This window comes from Pleurodeles waltl, chromosome 8 (assembly GCF_031143425.1).
Source record: "Pleurodeles waltl isolate 20211129_DDA chromosome 8, aPleWal1.hap1.20221129, whole genome shotgun sequence".
Taxonomy (NCBI): domain Eukaryota; kingdom Metazoa; phylum Chordata; class Amphibia; order Caudata; family Salamandridae; genus Pleurodeles; species Pleurodeles waltl.
In genome coordinates, this window is record NC_090447.1 from 69,178,064 (window position 1) to 69,206,063 (window position 28,000).

General features: G+C 44.8%; 1 protein-coding gene across 10 annotated transcripts in view; it reads right to left on the reverse strand.

The window, feature by feature from the left end:
- STIM1 (stromal interaction molecule 1) overlaps nucleotides 1-28,000 on the reverse strand; it is a 390,030-nt gene that overhangs the window by 65,161 nt on the left and 296,869 nt on the right. For all 10 annotated transcript variants that reach the window (XM_069203714.1, XM_069203711.1, XM_069203713.1 and 7 more), the window contains 2 exons: nucleotides 9,949-10,126; nucleotides 325-502 (listed from right to left, as the gene is read on the reverse strand). In XM_069203714.1, the coding sequence (XP_069059815.1) occupies nucleotides 325-502; nucleotides 9,949-10,126 (356 nt within the window). The remainder of the gene's footprint in view (nucleotides 1-324; nucleotides 503-9,948; nucleotides 10,127-28,000) is intronic.

Sequence of the window (28,000 nt, forward strand, 5' to 3'; positions counted from 1 at the left end):
GCAGAAGAATGAAAACCAAATGATGAGACTGGAATTATGTGTTTTTATAAGCCTGGGTGTGTCCAAGAGACCAACAGATGACAATCAAAGGGGAGATATTTCAAGAAAATATGAATCGACTAGCAGATTGAGACTACACATAGAGTAAAATAAGTTGAAAAAGAGAGATAATTAAACCTGACAACTCTTCCATATTTTGAATTTTTAGTAGTTGAGGACACAGTGCGATCAAGAGATTATTAAAACGAGGATGACCGGTCTTATAAAAAGTAAGGAAGGGGTCCGGCCTTTTCCACTGGCAGCGGTGTAGTTTCGTGGCCTTACCTGCTCCAGCTCCTGCTCCGCGTACTTCTGCCGACTCAGCTCGTTCTCTGTCCCTTCACGTAGTTCGCGCAGCCGCTGTGCCTCCTGCTTCGCCATGCTGATCTCGTCCTGCAGCTTCTTCTCCAGGTGCACCTTCTCCACCTCCACTGTGCGGTGCTCCTCCTGGGCCTTCTGCAGCCTGAAAGAGGGAACGCGAGCAGCATTAACCAACGAAATGACCTTAGGATCACTGGATCACCCTGAATGGGTAACCGTGACGAGCGGACCACTCCAATGTTACACAGCACATACGGGGTGGACAAGCATTCGGTGCTCTTGATGCTCTTAAAGCTTTAAGTCCACCTCTAAAATTATAACTCAATGCACATGTGCAACGGAGATGCCCCAAAACTGAGAATCTGTCCGGCACGTCATGCATTATGGTAAGACTGATATTTTATTGAGACAAACCTATTTCAATGAGACTGAGATAATCAATGCTATGTTATACTTGGGAATCATACGTGGATAACATATATTGATACCTTATTTTGACTAACTTATTTGCTAGCTTTCATGACACTTATCTAACAAACTGCACAAGAGCTGGTGAAGGAAGGTACAAGAATATCAAAAATGCTGCCACATTTTACATTTGCCAGTGTTAGTGAAACTGTGCTCTTTCCAGATACTAATATATCTTGGTTTCTTACAGATGAGAAACACTCTTCAAACCCCAAACCCCCACAGATCACAGCATTTTCCTCCTCACAACCCTTTCAGTAGTGTAAAGGCAGTATCTGAGGGTAACAATGTTTATGAGTCTCACACCTTCTACCCGATCATCTTCATAGTTAACACACACACGAACACCTTGCATTCTGATATTTATTAATATCAGTGGTGGCTGCCACTGAATGGGGGTGGTGGAGGAGGAGAGATAAAAAATAAATAAAGACATTTTAAAAAAACACTTACCTTTTTTCCAAAGACGAGTTTGCGTCTCCTCTGTCCTCTTCCCGGCAGCACACAGGCTCCCAGCCAATCATGACGCTGCTGTCAACAGCATGACAGTAGCGTCGTAATTGGTGTGAGCTCCCTGTTTCGGCACTCACACAGGGAGTGGGAGTCTGTGCACTTTCTCCACCCGGCTGTTCAATACGGGGGGTGGAGAAATGCAAAGTGCGCATGTCTGTTTGGCCGGCCCAACACGGCCGGCCAAACAGACATGCGCAATTATTGTGCACTCCACTCCTCCCTCCAGCCCTTCTCCGGCCCCCCTCCAGCCCAGTTCCGGCCTAACCCGGCTCCCAGGAAAAATAAAATGATAATAACGCAGCGTTATCATCATTTTATTTTTCCTTCCTCTTCTGCTCAAAAGCAGCAGGGCGACCCTCCAATGTCTTAGCGGAGCAGCCGCCTCTGATTCATTATTCCAAAATGTGAGCCAATTTTATAAGAAACGGAAGGAAGCCAACACGTTTCACAACTATCTTGTTGCTTCGTCAGGGCCAATATACTTTATAAATGAACAGTGTCAGCACAACTTCACTACAAAGGATTTGAGACAACAGTTGACATCATTAGCAGTTGATCTTGACGCCGCCACAGGAGTGCTCTTTAACTGCTAGGTGCAGCGGTGTGTACACTCCCCATAAGGCTGCCTTAACAGGAGAGCGGGTGAGCAGAGACGGTTATCATACCAAACTAAAAGCACTGTGACTGTGTACACACTACTGCATCTGTGAGTTAAATTGCCTCCTTTTAGTTTCTTACAAAATTGGCTCAAATTTTGAAAGAAATAATATTAAGAATTATCAGAAGAAGAAGTAGCCCAGTGTTGTGTTACCAACTATGAAAATTGAATAGATGGCAAAGGGACATTCCCGAATAGGTTACCTGGGACGCCTGCTTCATAAGCCCTAATGGCGGGTCATCACAAGGCAGTCGGACATGAGGAAGCCAGGCTCACTCCCTGCTATGCTATCTCTAAAACCAGGAAAATTACCCTATCAACACAGAGTAAGAGCAAAGGCCCAAGGGGTTTCAGACCAACTGGTGGACTGAATAGCTTTTATGTCTACTGGGAAATAGCAGTTCTGTTAACACCTCTGAAAACTGTTTATATGCTCTGGAGGAATTATTCGCCCTGTACATGATTAATACTAATTACAAAATTGGGAGGAGGACTTTCAAGGTTCCTCAAACATGATCTAATTAAATCGTTGACATGAACTGCAAGTCAGTGGAAAAGTTTTAACTATCACAATTACTTAATCAGACCTTTCTGTGGCCTGGTTTTGGGTGACTGTTCCCATACAGCAATAAAGACCAATTTTGAGAAAAAAACTCAGAAAAAAGGAAGCAGCGAGAAGATTCCGGTGGTGCACTGAAGAAGTGCATTCCTCAAACCAAGCGCTCACAGAACAACATTTAAAAATGAAACTTAAAAAGGGTAGGAAGAGGCGGCGAGTGTCCAGAGACTGCGAAAGACTAGGTTGGGCCTCCTGATTCTAGAGAAACCAACTGGGCTTGTTCGGGTTTCACTTTGAAAGCATCCTTTGACCTTCATATCTCCAGACAAAGGACGCAGAGTCTGGCCTTTTGGGGTACCGGTGCCATCAGTTGAACACCACTCAGATTAGGACTCCAAAGAGGTCAGTATGTAGTAAACAAATGTCCTTCATAACTAGGCAACAGCACTGCGGTGCTGAGAGCTCATCAGATTGGACAGGAGTTCCACTCACAGGTTCTTCATGGCAGGATGTTCATTTTACATTGCTCGTGGAAGGATACAATATCACCTGGAGGCATGCAGAAAGAGGCTTGGATTTCATCCAGAACACGAGCATTTAAAAATCTGCTTTCAGTACTCCTGAGAGCTCATGCGAACAGAGACACAAATAAACTTGATGGGTAAAGAATGAAAAACAACCCCATCCTAAAACTGCTCCCTTGTAACAGTCAAAAGCGCCCACTAATGACTGTCCGGGGAAGATAACTAACAATCATTTGGCAAGTAAATAAAAAATAACACAAAGTTGACAGTATCCCTCCAGAAATCAGGAGGTGAAAGTGTTTTATGGCTTATGCCAGTGAGAAATGGGCCTGTGATATGTTTGTAATAGCAGAGGGAGCTTTGAGGTTTTCTGGCATCTACAGACTTCGCGAGTAACCAGGTGATAAAGTGACTTCCTTTGACTTGGGCGAGTCAAATAGAGCCCTTATCAGCTTTGGGATAAAGTCTCTGGCAGCCGTCTCCAGCCTCCACGTCGGGTTTGCCAGGCGCCATCACTGCCTGAGCAACGGGAGGGAGAAGATCCTTACATGATGGGGCTATTGGAAGGCCTACAGAAGAGATGGTGTGAGAACTTCCAGCCTGAACTGGTCCATGGGTCCTTGGCAAAGAGTGAAAGAAACCCCAAACACTAACTCGGCATGTTGAGTATAGGAAACCGGTACGTGGCAAAGGAAAGAAATATAAAAACAAATTGGAAGATGGGCAGGAAAAAAACTACCAAAAAGAGCTTCATGCACTAACAAAAGCAATACAACAGCAAGTGTTGGTGGGCGTGGAAGTACTTTGCTGTAAATTCTGATGTGTGCATTTCTCAATCTAGTGCTCCAAATTACAGAGACCGTTTGTAATGAGGCTTGTCAACATTTACTAGAAAGCTACTGAGCCAATTTCCTCCCTGATGACTGAAGAGCCCAGTGTCTGATTATGAGACAACTTTAACATTTGCTTTACATTGTGATTATTTCACGACGGGTAGTGGTGGACATTGCGTACCCCAACCAGACAAACAACAATGCCTTATCACCAGCTGGAGAAGCGAGGCGTATACCCGTGGCTGATATTCACGCAGTTTCCAGGTTAGACTTTGGGAATGCAGGTCTATCACCCTACTTGCTCTCGAACGACCACTCAGGTCAACACTCCACCAGACGCCTTGACTTACCAACTCAAGAAACGTTGACCACATGACTCCACCATTCTGTGCGCTCCGTTGGCTGCCTCTAAGTTCAGAACCTAATTCAAACTAAGATACCTCATTTACAAGGCAATCCACCTTAGCAAGCCTCCTTAGCTGTTTGAGCTGCTACCTGTCCCCAGTGGGCAAAGAGGCCTTGGAAGTTGCAACTCTTTAATAAAAAAAGAGAGAGGCCACCAGATTCAGACATTCACTCGACCAGAAATGATCAATCGCTTGGGCTGTGACTACCTGCTGGACCTCTTGTATATAGACTGAGACCACCATCTTAAAGAAGCATCAAAAACCATATCTTTTATCTCACTTGTTGAACTAATGCAGGCCATAGTGACAAACAAAGGACAATTATTTCACACCAATTAATTGTAACCATCTGATGCACCACAATGCTACTATACAAATTACCCACGAGTCACTCACAGCAGTGGTTCTTAGCCTTCTGACTTTTGTGGACAACCATTTAGTCATTACTGTAGTCCAGGGGCCCAGTGAATCATTACTGGAATCCGAGATCCCCACTGAGACACTAAGGAAAGCTGGAGACCCCGACCCAAGCAATTTTGATGATTCGAACTTCAAAACAATGCACAAAAATCCAACAGAAGCATTCATCCAACAAATACACAAGCATAAAAAAAAAATATTTTTTTATGGGAACTTTGGGTCTTTTCTAAATTCACATGTGGGTACCCATCATCCCTACTGTATCCTTATTTGATGCATTTTCCACTGCTCCCGAGAATCATTCTGAGGGTACCAACTTAATTTTTAGCCTCCAATTTCGAAACCATCACATTTATAGAACATTTTGAGATTTTCAATTTTGCTTTTTTATTAATCTATAATTTATTAAAGTCATAATGTTATTTAACTTTCCAAGCAGTCCCAGACCCTCTTTTGGGGAGCCGCTGGGTCCGAGTAACGATGTATCCTCAACAAATTTCCACTATACTAAAGGAGCCCGCTCTTGATCAGAAAGCTTGCCTAAACAGAGCCCGTTCATAAACAGAGCATCTGCGTAGGAGGCTGACCTGGTGTGTGCTGGGTACCTAAGGTACTTACACCTTATACTAGGTCCAGGTATCCCCTCTTAGTGAAGTGAAGGCAGTGTCTAGTAGCTAGGCTCTCCTGAGGTAGCTGGGGAGGAGCAGCCAAGGCTTATCTAGGAGACATGCAAAGCTCATGCAGGACACAGCACTTACACAAATGAAAGAAAACACTCAGTTGTACAAAAATAAAGGTACATTATTTTTTAAATACACATACCACAAATTACTAAATGGGCAATCCTCCAATAGGAGGTAAGTAATACACTAAATATATACACTAGTAATTAGAAATAGACATAGAAAGGTTAAAAAACAGTGCAAATAGCAATAACCAATAGTGACCCTAGAGGGAGCACAAACCATATACTAAACAAATGGAATGTGAAGACAGGACCCACACCTACGTAGGTGGAATGTGCAGAGGGGAGCTGGGAGTACTAGAAAACTAAAGAGGTAAGTAACACAGTACCCCCCAGCGACCAGGAAAGCAGGAGTAAATCACTGGAATTTGCCCAAACCACCCAAAAGGAGGAAACAGAAGAAAAGAAGACACCCAGACAAAACTGCAAGAAACCAGTGGTGGATTCCTGGAGAAGAAGACCTGTGGAGAAAGGGGACCAAGTCCAAGAGTCACAGTGGAGTGTGGGAGGAGTAGGAGCTACTACCCACCCAGCTGTACTTGCAGGAGTTGGTCGACAGTGAGGAAGAACAGGTCAGCACTGCAACCCTGGAGCCGGAGTGGGAAGACAAGGGCTTACCTCCACCAAAGTTGGACAGCTGGCAGAGAGGACCAAGAGGACTACTCCAGACCACCACCCGTGATGCAGGATCCACGCAGCTCAAGATGAGGGGAGATCCACGCAGCAGGTGCTGGCGGATGCAGGGGAGTGACTCCTTCACTCCAAAGGAGATTCCTTCTTCTTCTTGTGCAGGCTGAAGAGTTGCTATCTTCTGAGGATGCACGGCCGGGGAAATGTTGCAAAACTGGTAAGAGCTGTGTAAACAAAGTTGCAGAAAGAGCCTTCTTTGTTGATTGCAGCATTGTCGGTTCCTGGAGGGTCCAGTCGTAGTTCCAGTGGCCAGAAGTCAAAGTGGAGTTCGCAGAGGAATCCTGCTGGAGTCTTGCAATCCAAATCTAAAGACCCACCCATGAGAGAGACCCTAAATAGCCCTGAAAGGGGGACTAGTCACTTAACCAGGTACAGCACCTATCAGGAGGGGGTTCTGATGTCACCTGCCTGGCCTGGCCACTCAGGTGCTCTCAGAGTTCCCTGCCAACCTTATAAACAAGATGGATGCCCAGGGCCCCTTTGAAAGCGCTCTGAACACCACCTGTGGGGTGGTGATGGACAGGTGAGTGGTCACTTCCCTTACCATTGTCCAGTTTCGCTCCAGAGGAGGGACTGGAGGTGGGAGGGGGGGAGGGGGGAGTCCCTGAACCGGTGTGTACTGGTTTATGCACGGAGAGCACCAAATGTGCCCTTCAAAGCATACCAATGGCTTGGGGAGGCCACCCCTCCCAACCCAGTCCACTTATTTCCAAAGGGAAAGGGTGTTACCTCCCTCTCCCAAAGGAAATCCTTTGTTCTGCCTTCCTGGGCTTGATCAGATCAAGCAGCAGGAGGGAAGAAACCTCTCTGAGGGGTGGCAGCTGCTGGGCTGCTGAGAAAACCCTGTAAAACTGGTGGTAGCAATGTTGGGGGTCCTCTAAGGAGCCACCAGAGTGCATGGTATCATACTTTCAATACTTGCAATAGTACTGGGGTGTGATTCCGACATGTTTGATACCAAACATGCCCAGGTTCAGAGTTACCATTGTGTAGCTGGACATAGGTAGTGACCTATGTCCAGTACACACGTAAAACGGCACTCACAAAGTCCAGGAAAATGGGCCTGGAGTTTGTGGGGGCACCTCTGCTAGTGCAGGGGTGTCCTCACACTCCGGTACCTGCACCTTGCTCTCTGGGCTGAGAGGGCCTACCATAGGGGTGTCTTACAGTGACCTGGTGCAGTGATTTGTAGTGAAAAAGGGTGCATGCCCCTGTTCCGTGCAGACTGCAATGACAGGCCTGCAGAACCCTTTGCATGGGCTCCCTATGGATGGAAGAAAACCTCTGCAGCCCAAAGGGATCCCCTGGTACCCCAGTGTCCTGGGTACCATATACTAGGGACTTACATGGGGGGACCAGTATGGCAATTGTGGGGAGAAAAAGGTACAGTTACCAATTCAGAAGAGAGAGAGCATAACCATTGGGGTCCTGCTTAGCAGGAGCCCAGTGGACAGAGTCAAACACTCTAACAACAGGCAGAAAATGGTGGTAACCATGCCAAGAAAGAGGGCACTTTCCTACAATCTGCAAATGGCGAGCATGTGAATATTCACAGATTTGAGGAAAAGAGAGCCCTGGTATAATCAGAAAAGTGCATAATCACAACCTTTCTAAAATCCAAACCTTGACTTAATCTAAGCCCTGTATCCCTGATGGACTGAGAACGCTGCCATAATTATTCATCTCATTAAGAACTGGACAAGTGGATTGCGTTGCTTTTACAAGCCACCTAGACTTTTGAAGCATTTAGACACTTTGGCAAGTAGATATTTGTTTTGGTCACACTTCAGCGTGCTAAGATCAGTTTGCAATAAAGCATTCCACTCCCTTAGACATGGAGCGTAAGTGACAGAATCTCATACGCAACCGTATTATCCTCTACACGTCTGCTCCACAGAACACGGAGAAGGGAGGGTGGTGAGGAACCTACTCTTAGAAGAAGCGTCCATCAGTAAGAACATTATTGAACATAATTAGATTCTGATGGATAACTCTTGCTGCAGATTATCCACCTTTGGATAATCTGGTGTCTTTGGTGTCTGTGTCGTGGACTTTACACAAGAAAGTCCTACAGGACCAACCACACAAACTGGCCCTTCCTGCAGGCCAGACAGTCCATGCAGTCTGCAGTGCATGGACTGACACACAGCTCCAGACAGATATCCAGCACAGTAACACCCCGCCCACTCACTGGTGGCTCCAAACATAGTTTCACCCACACCACCATAAAAGCTTCCATCAGAACTTCAACAAAGGACAATAAAGGTTAGGAATCTGAACAACTTTGGTTGCAGCATCTTTGAAAGAAAATGTACTTTAGTTTCCACAGTTCCACTTCGAACACCTCTACGGACACCACTCCAAAAGAGGTGCTTTCCTCAGTAGTAGACCATCAATGGGGAATCCAGTTCAATATTAATTGAAGTATCAGGGCCACTAGAACATTCTGAGGGTCAAAAAATAAACTGGCATCAGTATGGTGAGGGGGGACCACACTGTCAGCCTCCTCATAATTATCCTAGCCATGTGGAATGCAGTCAAGGCCTTATATCACATCTGAAGCAGACAAACGTGGTGCCCAGGTGCCAGAAATACAAGGGTTGCGGAAAAGGTACTATCAGTGAATCCTCCCTTACCATGGGCTGTGCCTTAGCAATCTCATAACAAGACATCAAACAAAATTTAGCCAAACTCTGATATAGACCTGAGAAGGGTGTCAGGTTGGATCTAGAACCGGCGGCTCTAAAGCCAAGGCTGCCATTAAACCAGCTGGAATAAACGTGGCCTTCAGCAAAGGAGAGGGGGTGTGGTGCAATAAAGAAGCCAAAGGACCCACAGTTGTCCAGAACAGCTGCAGCATTGTCTCCTTGAAGTCTCCCACCTACTGCGCAGTCGAAGATGTCCCAGGAAAATCAGGGAGCCCAGGCTCCAACTTGGGGATAGGATGAGAGTTGGATGACTGATTCAGAGCTGGGCCATCGATGTGCCAACTGTACAGTCTTTCCCTGGAGTGGGAAGGGCAGGGAAAGGATTTTCGCTCGGATGTGTCGAGGTTGCACTGAGTCTTTAAACTTTGTCTTGGACTTACCATAGGATAGTGCTTTGGAGGTGGGCTTTAAGTTGGCGTGGGCCTGAGACTGGGAGTACAACTGACATTGTTTCTTGTGTTCTGAGACGAACAGCTTTGCTTCCTGGTCCCCAACGGCCCTGAGATGCATCACAGAGCATTTGTCAAATGTCATGCGGGTCTGTAACAGAATTCTATACCCGGCAGGTATGGCACAGCGTGAAGCATGTTGTTTCTCAGGGAGGATGGAGGGTGCTCTAACCATACCACAATGTTGAGAAAAACATTTTGAATCCTAGTTCAGGAGTAGAGCACCGGATCTGTCTCAAAGGGTATGAAAGAAAAGGAAGTGAAAGCATGCATTGGTGGAACCTATATATATAGGCTCTGTACTGTCAATTCCGGAGGTGGGACAAGGCAACTGTGGAGTTGGATGGCACCACCTACTGGCACATGGGAGCAATTGCTGAAACTTTTACAGAGTTGGGGTCTAGGGGAATTCAAAAGGAGAGAAATCTACACTGAAAGTATCCATCAGAATGGGAACGTCCTCATTTTTATGTTTTTTTTGTCTGTTCTAGAAAAAATCAAGAGTGTATTAGAAAAAAGGGAGATGGCATCAGAATGTAACTTGGATCTGGAAATGTGTTTGGGAGCCTGCTGAGGGAAGAAAACTACACAAGATCAGAAGGTGGTTTGTTTACCTTTCCTGCAGGTCGTGTAAACTCTGCTCAGCTCGGTGGAGTCCCTCGAGGTCCTTCATCATCTTGCCCATGTGCTCCTTGGAATATCGATTCTGGATGTACGCGAACCAGCAGCCGCCTACGCCGATGACGATGGACACCACCAGCATGAAGTCCTTCAGGTGGTTATGGCGGGTCACTGCAAGACGAACGAGCAGAAATCTCGTATTAAGCTACACAAAGTACAACCCAGGCAGAAAAGAAAACAATGTTTCATTAGCTTCAACACAAACCAGAGAAACCCTGTGACGTAGTGAAGACATACGTTGAGTAAACAAAACAGAGAGACGCAGAGCAGGTTAGATCGCCGCGCACAACATTGGCGGCGTAAACGGCAAAGCCTTTCATTTAAACAACCCTATGTATTTTAAGAGAAAATCACAACAAAGAAACCACCTGGGGGTTCCACCTTTGGTGTACTACATGGGCAATACTTCATCCATCACCAATTCAGAGCAGGGGATGCACAAACAGAAATGATACAGTCCTCTAGAAGTTCATTAACATTGAGGCCTCCTTGGGTAAGGACAGAAAGTCAGTATTATGGAGAAGGTACAAGGTGGGACATTGCCTGGCTTGAATGATCAGTCAAAATGCTAAAAATGAATCGGTAGGTTTTTAAATGCTCCATGATTCAAAGGTATAGGGTCTCACAGCAGGTGTCAAGACAGAGGTATTACTGTGCTCAAAGACAACTACATAAGGACCCTCTGAAGAGGCTGGCAAAGAAGGTGACTCCATCTGACACAGAGAGATGTGTTTTTCACAAGAAAATCTGTGTTTGTAGTCTGTTAGGTTGAACCTCAAAGCCCACAGAATCTCTTGGAGAACGATGCATTCCTGGTGACAATGCCCACACCCCGTCATGCGATTGTTAGAGTTTATTTAATGTCCAATACTGTCCATGGTTGAAGTGTGACGGGGAGCCTGAACTTGCTCCCAAGGGTGTCTGTTTTCCACAACTACCTGAGCTCATATAAAAATGTCATAGGCCTGGGCCCAAAGGCTGCCACTGAGGGGCTACTGTGCGCTGGGTCACTAGAACAGATCCATCACCAGGAGCAGATGTATCTCAGGTGGGCTGGTGTAACTGACATAAGCAATGGTCCAGCTGATGCAGAGCTAGGTAACAGGGCGTCCACGGATGAAGTGAGAAATATTTCGGTATTCTCTCTGGAATTAATACTGCGCCCACCCCGGGTTATTTCCTGACACTTGAGCTATGAAGAAGACTTTATACAGAGTATTATGACCATTTCTGTTCCGTTAGCCTATGGCCACTGAGAAGTGACCTTGGTAAGTTTTATCTTGAGTGATGGATACTCTTCAAATTATTGGCATCATTTATTTTTACCTGAAAGTGCTGTACATGCAACTAATATTTACTCATCTCTGAGGTCTGACAATGAGAACGACTTGACGACAAACATTTTGATACAACCTGTGTGATCTTTCTGAGCAACGAATTCCGCAGACTGGTAGGGGTGCAGTCTTCCCAATGAGAAAATGAACATTGAGGTTGGGTGAAGGACTGTTTGTGGTTTTAGTAAAATATATTGTGATATTGACAAACTCTGATTGAAGCCCCAGTGTCTGCAATGGTGGTTACAGGGCGGTCACAGAGCTGGACTCAGTGTTTCGCTAGCTCCTCCAATGCGCTTCTCACATGCCGATCATATCCACCAAGTGTACAGCGCCTTATCTCACCACCTTGCTCTCATCCCACTCTTCCGATGCTGGAAGCGAGGGTGTGGGGGAGAAGGCTTAGACCTTCTGAGGCAGACAGAGTATGTGACAGTGACGGCCTATTGGTGCTGGGCCAACAGACTTTGTTAGCGATTGCAGAGTGACGACAAGTACCACCACACAGGATGCAGGTAGACATCTTGAATGGAGAGAGGAGTCACTGGGTGGTTGATTATGAGTTTTGGTTCGGTCTCATCGCAGGCCATTTCAGTGATATTTCAGCATGCAAAGCTGTGGTATTCGAGAGTTTGAATGAGAAGACCAATGTACACATACCAGGAACTAACATCCCTGGTTCTTTGAGAATGACACATCTTGTCACAGCCACATTCTTGGCTGACTTATGTGTACATCTGTTTGGCCTCATCATGAAGCATGCACATGTTTGCTGGATCTTTGAGGCAGGCATGAACATTGTTGCTCGATTCTTCCAAGCTTTTCTATGCCTGTCGCTGCAGGAAAGCATTCACTGCCTGGATTGGTCACTCCTGCAAAAGTGGGGGGTTCAGGAAAGAGACTTAAGTATTGTATGGGCAGGGCGGGTCAACTTGTGTTAAGGTTCATGATAACTTGAGAGCTGCTTAACCCGCCTCCCTCTGAAAAATACATCTCAAGGCATGCTACCAGCAAGCACAGTTTCAGTTTGTGAAGATAAGGTGCCCACTTTCCCATGGACCAACAGCAGGAATGCAGGAGACAGTTGTAGGGTACAGCTTGTTGGACAAATGCAATGGTTGGAGAAGTGCAGCAGGATGTATGGTTATGGGAGATATGAGCTGCGTACTGCTGGAAGGGTGCCAGACGCGTTCTTACCCAGATGTCACACGGTGCACAGCACGCACTACACTGCCTGTGTCTGATCTATGGAGGTGTGCAATGCTGTTCTTCCACTGCTTCTTTGGTTACAAACATCGGCCACAGCCAAAGGCGCAAACAACAAAGTGGCAGAACATGTTGCCTCCAAGCCCAGAGAGATGGACAATCCATGCCTTGGGGCAGAGTGTCTGGGAATCAAGGTCAAGAGACAGCAGTGGTGGGAAAGGAATAGCAGGGAACAGGGGTCTCATAGGGAGGCTTTTCCAAGGAGAGAGACCTTGATAATGATGGTGAGGCACAAGCGACCAAGAAGATGGCCATTCATTGTCACCGGTGCTGTGTTCTCAAGTGCCGGAGTGTTGTAGCAAGAAAGGAAACACAAAGAAGCATGATGCTAGTTTGGCTTTCATGCTCCAGGTGTCCAGCACATGAGGCACAGTTGTGTATTTAACCACCATAATATGGTAGAGGAGAAACTAAAAACAAGAACACCTCTAGGGCAGCAGTGCTTACCTTTCTGGCTAATGTGAACCCCACAGAATCACTATGAGCCAAGTACTCTTGCCTAAGCAATTTCTACAATGTGAACCTCACAAAATACAACAAGCATTTGCAATGCAACGGATCTCGCATTTCTGCGAGTTAGAGCCATTAGCAGTTGTAAACTCCCAACTGGACTTTTCTTGCCACATTAAATGGAAAAAAAAGAGCGCGATCGCGCTGCTACAGTTCACTCGTAATGAAACCTATCGGCAAAAGTACAATTATCTACGTAACCGGCAAAAGTGCAATTAACTACGTAACAGGGTCGATGTCATGGAAAGCGCTCGACTTCTGCCAAACGAGATCGCGTTGCAAAAAAAGATAAAAAGTAGTCCACAAACCAGACGGAAAACAGCGAGCCTTGCATGTTTTCACTAGATGGTCGGTGCGCTCGAGGAGGGCTAACCACCGGAAAAGGCATGATGTATGCATGCCTTCCACTAATGAAAGCAAGCAGATTTTAACAGGCAAGCCCACGAACCAATGAAAGACACTGACGTGACATGGATGGGGCTCCAAGCCCTTTTCTAACTACTAAAGCGTCTTGCACGCAAAACGCATGCGCAAGCGCATGCAACGCAGGCTCGACCCTAAAAAAACACAGAAACATGCATCCCTCAAACAAATGCTCAAATTATGAAATATTCCCTTTAATTCACAAACTAAAAATAGAAAACTTGAAACTTTAATGGGAAGGTTGGAACTTTTCAAAATGTGGTTTTATTTCCAAAACCCAAAGTAATATGCTAGACTGTAGCATTTCACTACCTTTTTTGCTCTTAATCTATCCCCGCTTTTTATTGGCACATACTAGTGTTTTAGTTTAGGCCGCCGACTGCCACACTGCGTTTGCTGAACTTGTGCTGCTCCCACCAATCAAGCCAAGGAGACCAACATCGTTTTTAACATCTAGTTTTCAATTCTTTCACATTTACAGTTTTAAAATGTTCAATTTTACATTTTGTTTTTGTATGTATAAACTTTATTGATCTAATATTGTTTTTTTTTTTTTTTTTTTTTTTAAAGAGTCAGGGTTCCGCTGACCACAGGTTCTAGGGTGTTCCGCCTCAAGTGTAGCGCATGCGCACCACTACACAAATGTACATGCTGTACTGCAGAAGACCTCTCTCATGCACCGTGAACCGACACATTCCAGGAACTGGACAGCACTTCCTGCGCTTGTGGTTTGGTGGGCTCGAAGGGCTGAGCACTCAGCGCCCACATCTCGCAATTGCTTCATAAAGTTACTTCCTTACATGTCTAACCGCTATACTTTTTTGTAGCTTTTCAGTAAGAAAACTGCTCACATTCTCTTGCAGTTGATAACTACTGTTTTGCAAAACTGTATTAAGTTTGATCATCAGACTGAACAAAGCAATAGTTCTCAGCATCTGGGAATATAATGAATGGCGTCCCCACGCAAAATCTATTTTACTTTTAAGTTTTTTTAACACACACATTAAGTATGAAATACATCTGAGACAAAGTTGCACCAATTTCCGTGTTTCATCAAGAGCACATGATGCATGCCACAACATGTTATGTGTATGAGACAAAAAACCTAGAGGCCATTAACCTAAATACGGGAATACGCGCACACCGGCCAATAAACACAACGGAGGCTAAGCCACTGAATTTTCGTCAGTATTAAAAAAAATGGAATTCGTAGCAGGGTGTGAATGCTGCAAAACAAGTCCCATGGCACCACCACCAAAAACTGGCTGACACCACCACTGTCCCAGTTCCGACTTCAGAGATCAACACAGAATCTGGCAGTCAATGCTGCATATTTGTGAGAAAGTTTGTTGCATCTCTGAAAGCATTACTTCATCGCGAGTCTATGCAAAAGAGATAACATGCCATGTCTTGAGGACAACACTTAATTAGGGTTTAGAAACAGAGTGCAACATGAAAATTGTAAGGCGGTGCCTTTTCAGTTAACCCTTCAACACTGTCATGAGACCAACAGAATTGGGGTATAGCACAAAGCCCCTGCCTTGAGGAGCTAGAAGCCTGCTTACCAATTATTTTTTTTAATGGTTTCACTAAGCATGGGAGGCGGCTGTATGCCTGTCAACCTGAACAAAAAACATCACACAGCCCACAAAGTCTACTCACGATGAAGTGACTACAGTACACAATTTAAGAAGAAATACACCTGGAACAGAACCACATCACACACCCTAGAATGTCTTGCCTATCTGACAAACCTTGTATACACAGCTTTAAGAGTTGAAAGAATATCTGCAAACCAAAACAGAATAACATCACAACAGCCGCAGAAGTTTCACTCTACACACACAGAGGGGACATAAGTCTCTTTACTTTAAACAAAATATGCACCTCAGAATGACTTCCCAACCTGCCTAGCCTAGTGTGCAAACACCTTGAGGAGATGTACGTCTTGCAATCTACACAAAATAACATCACACACCCTAGAATTTTTCCAGTTTGACAAGCCTTACGTACACACCGTGTGTGTCTGTCAACACAGCTGAGCAGTAGTGGGCTTGGGAGCACACTGCCTCGCATCCCAGCACAGTTCGCCCCTTTGCATTATGGTAAATAAGGTACACAATTAGCACTTACTTTAAATGACTGGAGACCACAGCTTCTGCAACCTACAAGAACCTATAGGGGGAGAAGGCTTCTAAAGTGAGACTCAAGAATATATATAAAATCCCAAGAGAAGTGTGCATGGGTTACCTGGATTAACTGGAACTACAATACAGACGTCTCTATGTGCAAAATCGCTATTTGCGGAGCTTGAAGTGAAATTGCTGTGCAACAAAGTCAAGGTCCTGGAAGAAACTGCGTATAGTTTGAGGACGATGAAGAAAGGCCACAAAAGAATAATGTGATAATCAGTGGCCTCCTGAAGTCCACGCATTCTGGTAATATGGAAGCGTTTGTTGAAGTTTTGCTCTAGAATCCCCTAAAGCAGTGTTGTTCACTGAGGAATGTACACATCTCCTCGCACCCACACCTGTCCCAAGCCTTCTTTGTAGGCTTCTTAATTATGGGGTTAAGTACTGTGAATTTCTTGTGACTCCTGATCGCTAAAATATAGGTTAGAATGGCTGTTTGGGGAACTCAGGAACAGTTCACTCAAACAGTTCACTCAGGCCACAAAGACAAATAGAAACAGTGGTCTGTTACACAGAGTCACTAGAGTTATATCAATCTGCATTTTCCATGCAGGTATGGATTTGCCACACCCTGCTGCATAAATGAATCCAAAGAAAGATTCTAGGGCTAACAGATTAAAAGTTATTTCAAGCTTGCGCGTCGGGATACTACTGTCCTAAATTTAAAGCATCAGCTCTTAGTAGCGGTTACATGCTGTGGACCAGCATTTAAACAGTAGACAATTTTGGTGGAGTGAACATCACCACTGGGCGTGGGGCGTGGATAGTCAGGCGCAGATGTCTGCAGGGAAGACTGATTCCTTAGTTTCTCAAGAAAATGTTTTGTTCGTTAATCATGGAAATATATATTTACCCTCACCACTGTTCTCAAAGCCCCAGTTATTTAACAGGCATTGTTCTCAAAGCAGCCGTATTGCAATAAAACTCTGAGTGATTTACATAAAATTACTTTTTTAAGTCTGATGTACTGAATCCTTAAAAGTGGATATAAAATGTACAGCACTGTTCTGCAAGGCTGTTTCTAAATGGAAAGGCATCTTTCCTGAGGCTTTCTATCGTGTGAACACATGGGAAATCCAAATCAAGTTTTAAAGCATGACCTGGATGCACAGAATAAGAGGCGCACTCCTTTTATGACATGACTGTATGGAGAAAACAGGGGGTGTGGCTGCAATTATCCTCAAAAACACTACACTACCCTGACCTGCATGGTCATGGCTTTCTCCTACAAGCAGATCTCTTCCTTACCACCACAAAAGGATGATGGACGGAGTGCTGAACAATGCAAACACTCACCCCCAGTCGTGTTGCTTTGTGTGCCCTAAGTGGGAAGGGTATGCCCAGACGTGGGTCCCCTGCTCACTGTGCCACTGGATTCAAGCTAACCTGGCTGATAAAGGGTGAAACCCTGAAACCGGTCCCAGGATGCTTGTTTCCTTTCCAGGGAGGACCTGGCCTAGCAGTTCGGGCTGGACTGTTCCCATGGGGAACAGGGTCAAGGCTGATTTGCATATGGCTGGATCCAAACTGTGGTGACGTGGCAAGCAAAATAACGATGGATTAAACCCAGATCCGTGACTGGGGGTGAGTGTTTGAAAAGATTCAACACTCCATCCATCATTTCATTTTGTTTTGTTATGTTGTCTCTTCTTTACCACCACTGATTAACATGAAGCATCATGGAAACCATCTCCTCGCCAGAAAGAATGTGAGATCACTGATCTACTCTAACGTTCACGATCCAGACTCCAACAATACCAATCTTCTCACTGAAGCGGACAATTTTCTACCAAAGTTATAGTCGACAGCCTCATCCCTCCTTAGAGGTGAACTCTACATACCACCAAAGTCCCAAAGTTGTTGTCATCCAGTCTTATTCTCAAAAGATGCTCTGTTAGAAGAGCCAAAAGATTGTGAGGAGCCCCTGAACCCCCTCTGTCACTCACCCAGGTCCAATTACAGAGCTACAAGTCCTGGACTCTCTCTGCAAAAGCAGCACGCCTGAGCTCTCAAGTAAACCAGCCTGAGAACACACCAAAGAAGCTGTTTGATATTTTCAACTCTCAGACTAATATCACCCATCCTTATGGTCTGCATACTACAAATCAAAGGAGCTTGCCTTATTATTCTCCGGCTAAATGAACAAAATGTCTCCCATAAAATCTCCTCGATCATAGGAGACCTCAGACTTTCTTCCTCTGGTTTCGGAATCCTCTTCATTATAACTTACAGTGCTCAGTGACTCCGTCACCGTCATATTTTGCTGCGATGTCATGGCTCGGGAGAGACTGACTTGGATAGTCCACTGGTGGCTCTTGATGAGGGTGTCCTGTGCTGCAGACCAGCCTTCTCCTGGCTGTCCCAGGGTGGGCTCTAATCAAGACCATGTTTTACCTTTCCCTGAATGTGGTGTCATTTTCGCACTGACAACAAAGGTGGTTTGCAGTCCTACCAGGTCAGATGTGAAACAGGATATTCTACAACTGAGCGAGAAGGGGAAAGATTTTTGAACTGATCACATAGCCTTGATTTTTTTAACTGAAGTGGAAGGGAACTGGAAAAAACCTTTGCCAGCGTAGCACACACTGAGTCTCAACTAGGAGTCTAATGTGATTTTTCTGATTTCAGGGAAAAATAATGTGAGCGGATGCATTTTCTCACTTTCCACAGTGGACTTTAACACCATGCTGTGGCTCTAGTTGCAGATGTCCTGAGTGATTTGAATCATTCCATTGAAGAGCAAACACCGATGAATAAATCTTCCCACGGTAATGTCTTACTAGAGGCAAGAAGACTCAAAGTGGGTAGGCCTAAGGACCGAGTGTCACCTGCAGGGCTGCAAACACTGTGGAACATAAACGATGAATTGTCATTGGAGGTTGATGTCATAGTTAGAGGAAATAATAGTTGCCCGTTGACGGCGGAACAAAAACGTATCATCGATTTTGCACCGATAGGTCATGCAAGGGGTGAGCACTGTACTAGTGGCCGTGGATGGATAGTAATGTTATGAATTTTATAAGACGGTGCAACTGCTGTCAGAGGCCCAACAAGATTTTAAAGCAGAGTTTGTGTCACACGAACAGCTCTTGTTCCCTAAGCGACTGTGGAAAGCGGCAGCTAAGAGTTTTTGGGGTCCATTTAAATTGGCTACTGTGGAGAGAAAAAAAAATCTGCATTAGATTTAAGAGATAACTTTCCAAATGGGTTGAAAGTTCTTAGAATCCTTAGAAGACAGGGACCACAGGGAAGGTTTTCCTTCATCCATTACCACTGATAGTGGAGTATAATTTACTGTGAAACACAGTTTAGAATACGGAGGTATTGCACACCGCAGAACAGTTATACCCGCCTCACGTGAAGGGCTTAGGTGACTGGTATCATGAGGTTACTGTGGAAACTGCACAACTGGATAATGCATCACGTTTAAATGTGGCAGAGGAGATGGAGAGCAGGCTTTGGTCTAATCTCTGCACTCCACATATTGTTACCGCAATCTTTCCGTCTGTCCTTCAGAGAGGTAGGTGACCTATCAATGAGCTCAGTCCAGGATGGGTGATGTTGACGCCTAGTCTGATTATGAAAGGCTTCACAGTAATGCTAGGGGTGGTGTGGAACTGAATCAAAGGAAGTCAGAGGTTACCTTGCAGGATTGGAATGTGTGTTGCGGGACTATACGATCAATGTTGGAGGCTTTGTGTAGGTCAAATTGTCTATTTTGTCAAATGATGGTGTTTGAACTACTCAGCAAGTAAATAAGCTGGAGCAGTACAGACACTGCCAGTCTTGTTGGATGAAGATCATGGATGAGTGTTTGGAGGATGCAAGGGTGGCATAGGACTACGGGGAAACTGTTACCCTCTTGGAAGGCCGGCCTCATCACGTCAAGATCTGAACGTTTCCTTCAAGTGTGAAGATACAGCTTCTCAAAACTAAGTAGTTTTTGAAGGGAACAATAGGTGAGTGAGGGGTGATGGGAGGTGCGAGGGTACTTTTCCTTCAAGTAAGGAAGATAAAGTTGAACGAAGTAAGCAAGTGGTAAGATGGGAGTGAAGGTGTGAACGTGGAGGAAGGCGTGGTGGGTTAAAGCAGGAAATCACTCCGCATTAAAATTATGACCTAACAAGCTTGAAGACTAAACGATGTGTTTGGGGAATGAATTTGCAACCTAAAAGTATTCCTCCCTTTTGATATATTCACATTTACGTTTCTTTTCTTTTGTATGATTATTTTGTACTCCTTGCTGTAGTTTATTCTTGTAGAAATAGTATTATAGGTTTTGTTTTGAAAGGGAACTGTGCTATTCCTTACTTTGCTCTAACACTGTGGGCACACAAGGCTATATTGTGCTATGAGGTCAGGGCTTGAGGGGCTTGGAGATTCCACCAGTGACAGATGGAAGAGATGTATTGTTCTGGGGCTGCTTCTTCTCTTGGGTGTGGCAGTGTGGGCTTCAGTGAGCTCTATGTCTTACCTTTTCATGAATAAGGTGCCATTCTCTCACCCACTTAAACTGAGTTGACCTCTCCTCTAATGGCTCTCAGATGATAAATGGTTCTCCTTGAGAACTGCATGTCGCAGATACAAAACCTTAACCTCCACACGTCTCGCCCAGAAGTTACACTTAAATGAAGGCTCCCAAACCCAATGCAACAGACAAAACTAGGTGGTCCAAATTCTTTCTACTGTTCTACAGAATATTTACCACAAAATTAAATGTATGTCTCTCTGTTTGCATAGTTGCAATACATCTCCAATTAATGGAGTGTCAAGCCACGCGTGGTTCTTCTAATTTCTGAGCCCACGGTTGCCTGTCGTCCTTACCTTTCTCGCTCGCGCACTACTCCGCCCCTTTATCCCCGTAAGACGGTCTCACACACATCGTTAGCTCAACTGTTGAGCCTCAATGTGAATCCCAACTTATGTCCATAATACTGGTTAGTGCCTTGCATGGCTGACAGCCTCGCCTATTAATAACCATAATGTTCCATTCCCGGCCCTGACAGCTCAATGCCCGTAACCCTGTCTGCGTGCCAAACAGTGACTTATGAGAATTTTGCATTGTTGTTGTTTGACTGTACACCCCTGCATTTTGTTAAGTTTTAATTATTTAGTACTGCGACACCCTGCTACTGGAGCTCATGACCCGCTCCCTTTGCCCGCTGTTGTTGCACTGCATCTGTCTGCAGGAACAGGTCTGCAGGTGCACCTGTTGGCCACTGTGTGACTTAGGATTTAATGATGTGGCTAGTTCCGGCTACGCCTATGCATTTTGCTGTGGTTCTCCTTCTGTAGCTCTTTGACACCTGGACATTAGCACTCCCTGTGACGGCTGTGCATCCTGTAGGTTGCCCGCCTCTCACGCCGCTGGCCTGCCACGCCCTTGTTAGCTCGCTCTACTGCCACAAAAATGTTCTGGATACCTGTTGCCACTGTAAATCTCTGCTCTGATTGCACAGTGCTCTCTGATTGGGTGGAACTCACTCTGTGTAAGAAAATAAATAAGGACAGTAAACAAATGTGAGGTGTGTAAATATAGGCCAGTTCTGAGCTGGCTGCAATATTTTGCATAAACTAATGTTGCTCTGCAGACAGCCACGGCCACGTCAATAACGCACTGCGTCTGTGGTTCCACGCAATATGTGCTAAAAATGGAACCAACATCAAGATGCACAGAAAGTCAAGCATAATTTGCATTTCATATAATTTGATTTTTATCGCAGTGTAACTTTTTGTGTCCTAAAAAACGTCGAACTGAAAAACTGGGCACCGTAGTGTAATACACCTCTAAGTGAGTGTACAGCAGCTCAATTTCTTCAAAGTTGTTACCAAACTTCAATAAAAAACATCTTTACCAACATTCCTTTGGTGCATGGTTATTCATGCACTTTTGTTTCTGTTGACAGGGTGGTATTTCAAGGGGAGAAGATGAAGGTTTTGAGGGCAAGGTAAATACTGGAACAGAGCTACCACAGTAGAGCCCTGTGAAGAGCTGGGGCTGGTAATGTACTGGGCCTTTGAACATTCAGACACTGAAATCCCTGCTACCCCTGTAGCAGAGACTCCATCTCCTGACTCACTGATATTCAGTCCCTTCCCTGGCATCATGGCTCGCCGCCTACTGTACTGTTTTTGAGAAAGTCTTATAAATAAGAATTGCAAAACCAAATAGCAGTAAAATCCATTGATATGAATAGAATTAATTCATAAAACATGTGTTAGACGAACAAGAGCGAATGGTCACCAGTGAATGATTAACCCAAGGAACGCTAGAAGAGATTTTGATTAAAGTTTGGTGATGACCTTCATTAAACTGATCTCCGGTGGGCTTATTCCAAATATATCACAAAAGGTTGGTCACCAGGCTGTTCTCGAGCTTCCAGAGCCACATTTTTTTTAGAAACAGCTGAGAAATATCTCCTATCAGAGGAACCCATCTAGAGGCACACTACAAAATACTGTAAAATCCGCAAAAAATGATAAATTAGCATAAACCTATGCATCACTAACGGTGCAAAGACCAGAAGTATATATATTTTCCAACTTGGTTGCGGATTCTTTTAACATAGTCACCCATGACTCATAGCTTGATCCTTGCTCTGAACAGCTGCAGTGACCCTGGTACATACATGCCTCTATTCTGCATAACTATGGATCACTCATCAGGAGGGGTCATGTTCTCCAGAGATGCTGAGGAACCCAAGGAATAGGAGCTCGTCCTGGGACTTATGCAATGTCACTGAGACCCTCCTCTCCAACAGACTGATGTGGCAGTGAGGCTGCAGAGATGTCCTATGTAGGACATGTTTTCATGCGGGTTGTTTAATGCAACACATTGATCTCTTGTCCGGCCCCGTCTCATTTTTTGGAGGTTCAAATATTGCATCCTATCAAGTGGCATATGCCAAGGTACATCTCCCTTCTAACTAACCACTGCAACGAGCGCTACCTTGAAAATTGCAAACCCACTTTTAGGTTTATCTCGCTGAAGATGGGCGGCACAAACCAGCTGTCTCCTCTTTATGTCCCCACACAGACCTTTTGTGCCCAAGGGTGGCCAGGAAAGTTTTTTTTTCTATATTTGACTTAACTTGGGTGGGTGGGCAGCTCAAAGGTCTCTTAGAGTGCAGTCAATTTAATGCACTCAGGTGTGTTGTTTTATGGGAAGGTCGGCATTAATGACTGTTGGCTGACTGTCGCAGCAAGATATTACTTCGGAAACGCAAGGAAGGGTTTGGTATATTCTGTTGGGAAGTGGCAGGAAACACATCTTAGCCTGCTGGGACTTACTCACTTTGGAATGGCTTCTGAGCTACAGCGAGCTGTTTCGATTATTTCACACATTCATTTGGGTCGGCCACGCTGATACACAGATCTGTAGGGTACTAACTACCCATGTCATTATCTGACCTTGATGGGAGATACAAAGTACCAAGTTTTCAGGATGCCCTGACTGGAAGCTGTGGTTAAAATTTAAGACATCAATGTTGACACCGCCAGCTTCTAAGAGGAGGTACTGTACAGAATTTATGGACTCAATATTTGTGTATGGGAACAACCTGAACACCTCCAGGCAAGGTATTAGAAGAACCGTTCATAATTTAATAAGTGAAGCAAAATGTATTACAGAAATGTGAAAAGTAGAGCTTCAAGAAAGAAGGCTTAACCGAGTCCGTGATACGTTATCCATCCAAAGGGAGAACTTTTTTGTGCGCATAAAAGAATGAGGACTTGCGGGGGCTGTCTGAAAAGAGAAACTCCAAGTTTCAAGCCTAGAATGTGGAACCTGGAAGAGGCAACTGCCCTCAGTGTGGACGTATCCATTACCTCTGTAACCCTTAAAAGGTTAGTGTAGTCCACATATCTCAAAAGTCCAGGACACTAAAGCCACTGAGGCGAGATCTTGCAAGATTCAAAATAACTACTAAACAGTCTGGAGAACGATTAAGCTCCCTCTGGTCATCCTTAGAACCTAACTAAGAAGTTCAGATAAACAGCTATCGCATGGACCTAATTTGTTCATTAGAAGACACTAAAAAGACATGGAAAGGCGAGAAGTGCCGTCGGACGCTCATCTGGGCATCTTGTAAAAGGACAGCAGTCACAGACACCGTCACAAAGAGGTTGGAGGACAACTCCACTGTGACCCTAGAAGCGGGAACAAATCTATGAAGCCGATGGTTCTGGGGATTGCTCCGGTTAACATTCTGCACGTTATCTACTGGATCGCCAATGAGCATCTCTAGTATGTATCAATCTACAAGAGCATGTACCGATATAGAAGAGCATGTACCGATATACAAGAGCATGTACCAATCTACAAGAGCATGTACCAATCTACAAGAGCATGTACCAATCTACAAGAGCATGTACCAATCTACAAGAGCATGTACCAATCTACAAGAGCATGTACCAATCTACAAGAGCATGTACCGATATACAAGAGCATGTACCGATATACAAGAGCATGTACCGATATACAAGAGCATGTACCACTCTACAAGAGCATGTACCACTCTACAAGAGCATGTATCACTCTACAAGAGCATGTATCACTCTACAAGAGCATGTCCCGATATACAAGAGCATGTACCGATATACAAGAGCATGTACCGATATACAAGAGCATGTACCACTCTACAAGAGCATGTACCACTCTACAAGAGCATGTACCGATCTACAAGAGCAGGGCAGCCCCAAGCATCCCATTTACTGAAAAGAGGCATTCTACTGACTATAACTGATATGCAAAGGAGCTTTGCCCCCAGTCCCGTTGGCTTCGCTGGTGAACTTTATAAATGATATTGAAACCTCCTAGTTTAGTAGTCTGCCTATGTATAACAACTTAATAAATAAGAGGAATGTCTTCCCACTCTCTCGTTAAAACCACATAAACCAGATGTGGGTCAAATAGACATCTATCGTTAATTTAGCGGATGCCATTTTACCATAGATCATCATCACTAGAAGACTGATGCTTCTTGCTACAGCTGTATCTTCCTGAACAAGCCAGTTCACCGCATGTATCACCTACGCAGAGAATTTGCCTTATCGCATTACACCACTCTTAACCTGTGAGCCATCACAACAGCTATGTATGTAGAAAAGGTATTGGATCCTCTAGGACAACAGTCTGTACTGGAGATAAGACCAGAAAATGGGTCCCTAGATATCCCCTCTATGTCACAAATCTCTTGTATAGTCAAACTCGAGCACTGTTTCAAACACAATTTCCCCTAAAAACAAAATGTCCGCTTTGGCCATGGTAAGTGAAACTATTAACTTGTGTTGCCATCATAAGTTTTAAAACAGAGAGGGGTGTTACTTGGGCATATGTGGGGTGGAGGGGTGTAGTCCTGCAACCTTTCAGTGGGTAACCTATGCGTTTAAAATACATAGTATTTTTAAAAGTTTGTGTTACTTTGTCTCATCAGCAATGTGGAGGGATGACAATGGTCTTTGGAGCGCCAGGTGAATGAGAATCCACACACCTGCTGAAGAATGAATTTAATGCATTTTAACACTAACTCCAGAATGTTTGGACACATTTCTGCAAAGAGCTGTTCTTTACATAAACAAAATCAGTATTCGTTTTTCAAACATATGCACCTCTGTGGTCACGTTGTGCACCCCATCAACACACAATTCCTTACAGCACATTCGGGCAGTGTAGGCATCCATCCCCACCACCATTTCTCATTGCAGACTGAAGCTACAATGCAAAATGTGGGTATTTAATTTTTTATATTTTTGTTAAAAGATTTGCTCAAGACATCCTTGCCTTTCTCCAACAGACAAACAGAAATCCCCGAGTGCTAACAAAGGTTGCCATGCACGTCTGGAGTCTACCAATACCAAATATGTGTGGGTTTTCCTTTGGGAAGTAGTCTGTACAATCAATTATTTAATATTAGCATGAATCACAAAAACACTTTCCGTGGCTCACTATTCATTTGATGATGGATATCAAACTCAGGACTATATGGAAAGTACAAAAACGTTATATTTGTGAATTCTGCACTAACAGAATCTATTATTACAAGCCATACGTCCCTGTCCCTCACTGGATGGCCAGTAAAGCACACAGAACATCAGAGCTGTCAGTTAGAGCATATTTTCTAAAACATGGTCATCCCCCTTCAATTTTCCCCGAAGAGGAACATATTTCTGCAGAGGCTTAACGCAGATTTGCGTTCCTGTGTTCCTCTGGGCCCAACAGAAGTAAGCATATTAGCCTTAAAAGATGTTCCTAGTGGTCAGTGTGCACCCAGATAATATACTGGATGTGGTGCCTTTGAAAAATTTAGGAAGCAACTGAAGTTGGTGCAGGGCCTGTAAGGGTCCCAAGTGGTCAGCCAAGGTCAGATCTGATGGCGGTCACCATACTGGGGGCCTCTGTGTTTTCTTGGGGCCTGACGGAACCAGAAACACCATTTCTGCAGCATGGCCTCTTTGAAGGCTTCAGTCCACTGCAGTGTGCTGGTGACCTGGGAAACTCTGGCGCAACGGGATAAGTTGAAGAATCTGCTCTCTGACTGAAGATCTTGAAAGGAGAGGACACCCTTCACCTTCTCTAAGTTCAGAGTGAAGGGATGGAGAAGAGCCCCACTTGGGTTTTTGATGTTTGCACTTGGACTTTCACTTTGACTCACTAGAGGACTTCAAGCACAAAGTTGACTGCTTGTGAGAAAGGCCTCTGCTCGTGACCTGGAGCAGGATTTACATGGAGACTGCAGCTTCTTTTTCTGTTCACCACCTAGTCTCGGAGTGATAATTTATCACGAGTTCAAGTTGTGGCCTGAGCCTAGACACCAGAGACAAGCTTCATGCAGGCCTGTGACCAGCATCTGTTTTCTGCAGTCACGGCATGGTTTGAAACCTGTCGTTGTGGGTAGGGACACTGTACCACACTTGGACTTGCTTTAGAAGTTGTCAACCTACCAACAAAATTGGGACCAGGGATCTGGCCAGAAAGAAATTAACTGATATCAGCACAGCAGGGTTGGCGCTTAAGTGCAGCTCTGGGAGAGAGCCAACACAAACCTGCATGGGAGCACTGCTAAATAGTTTTGGGATCCGGCCTGACACTTTGGGGAGCACTGTAAGTGAGGCATCTTCGGTTACAAGTATCCATCAGAAACCAATGATACCAGACATGTGTGGGTGGGCCCACTGCACTGGAGAAAAAAAGCCCATAATTCTGTCCACGTGAAAGACCACCTTGACAGTATATTGACATCACTTTGGACTGTTCCTGTCCACTTTGATAGGCACAGCCACATATCTGAGATACTGTTTTTATCAATAGAAGTATTGAAACACCAGGTAGTGTGACTTTTGCATTTCCTCACAAATTCCAGAACTTTATATGACAGAAATGTGAGTGAAATCTGTCTTTTGAAACAAAGTTTGACGTTCGCAGTGTGTTCAGTAAGAAAAAAGTAATGGCACCCACAGACGCCGCACCACACATGAATTTACCAGATCTGTTTTAAACAATGTCTAGGGATGTAGGTTTCCCTGTGTGTCTGCTAATCCCGGGCCCAATACCACAGCTACCCTGGCACCAAAAACAGATTCCAAGCCTCTTTCTCGTGCTTTCCACGACTGCCTTTCTCTGGCCTTTCCAGTCGCAGACATCAGGCCCTCCGACATTGGTGGGATACTCTTAACGAGAAGTGTGTTAATGCAGCATGGGAGGACATTGGCTATTATTGCAAATTTATAAATATGTTTGGCTTCCTATTTTAAGTGTGGATCCACAAAAACAAATGTTTTCCAAACATTTTCTCTGAATTACCAAAGAGCTGGGATAATCCAGAATTCAGAATAGTTTAAATGTCACCCTATCCCTAAACTCTGCTTCTTAGGAATATTGTTTACCCCCACTTGGAATATGTTACAGCTTTTGTTATCAAGTGATGCATGGTCAGTGCACGGTGCACTAACACTGTGAACAACAGCTTGGTTGTTGGCTCGGGTATGGTGAGCTTTCAAACCAAGTACAGACACTAAACATGTCTGAACCCAAGAGCCTAATGGACATTTTGGCTACTGGTTGGGGGATTGTGTGTCCGGCCCCCGCAAGAATCCTGATCCTGTTTGGATTTTTACTTAGGCTAAGAGAAAGAGCAAACAGCATGTGGCTCCTTACTGGGGCCCAGATGTGTGCTATCAGCAGTCAGTCTCATTCAGGAGTCTGCCGGTATCCAGGCAGGCACTAGCAAACGCCAGCACGAGGAACAATCTGTCCCCAAATC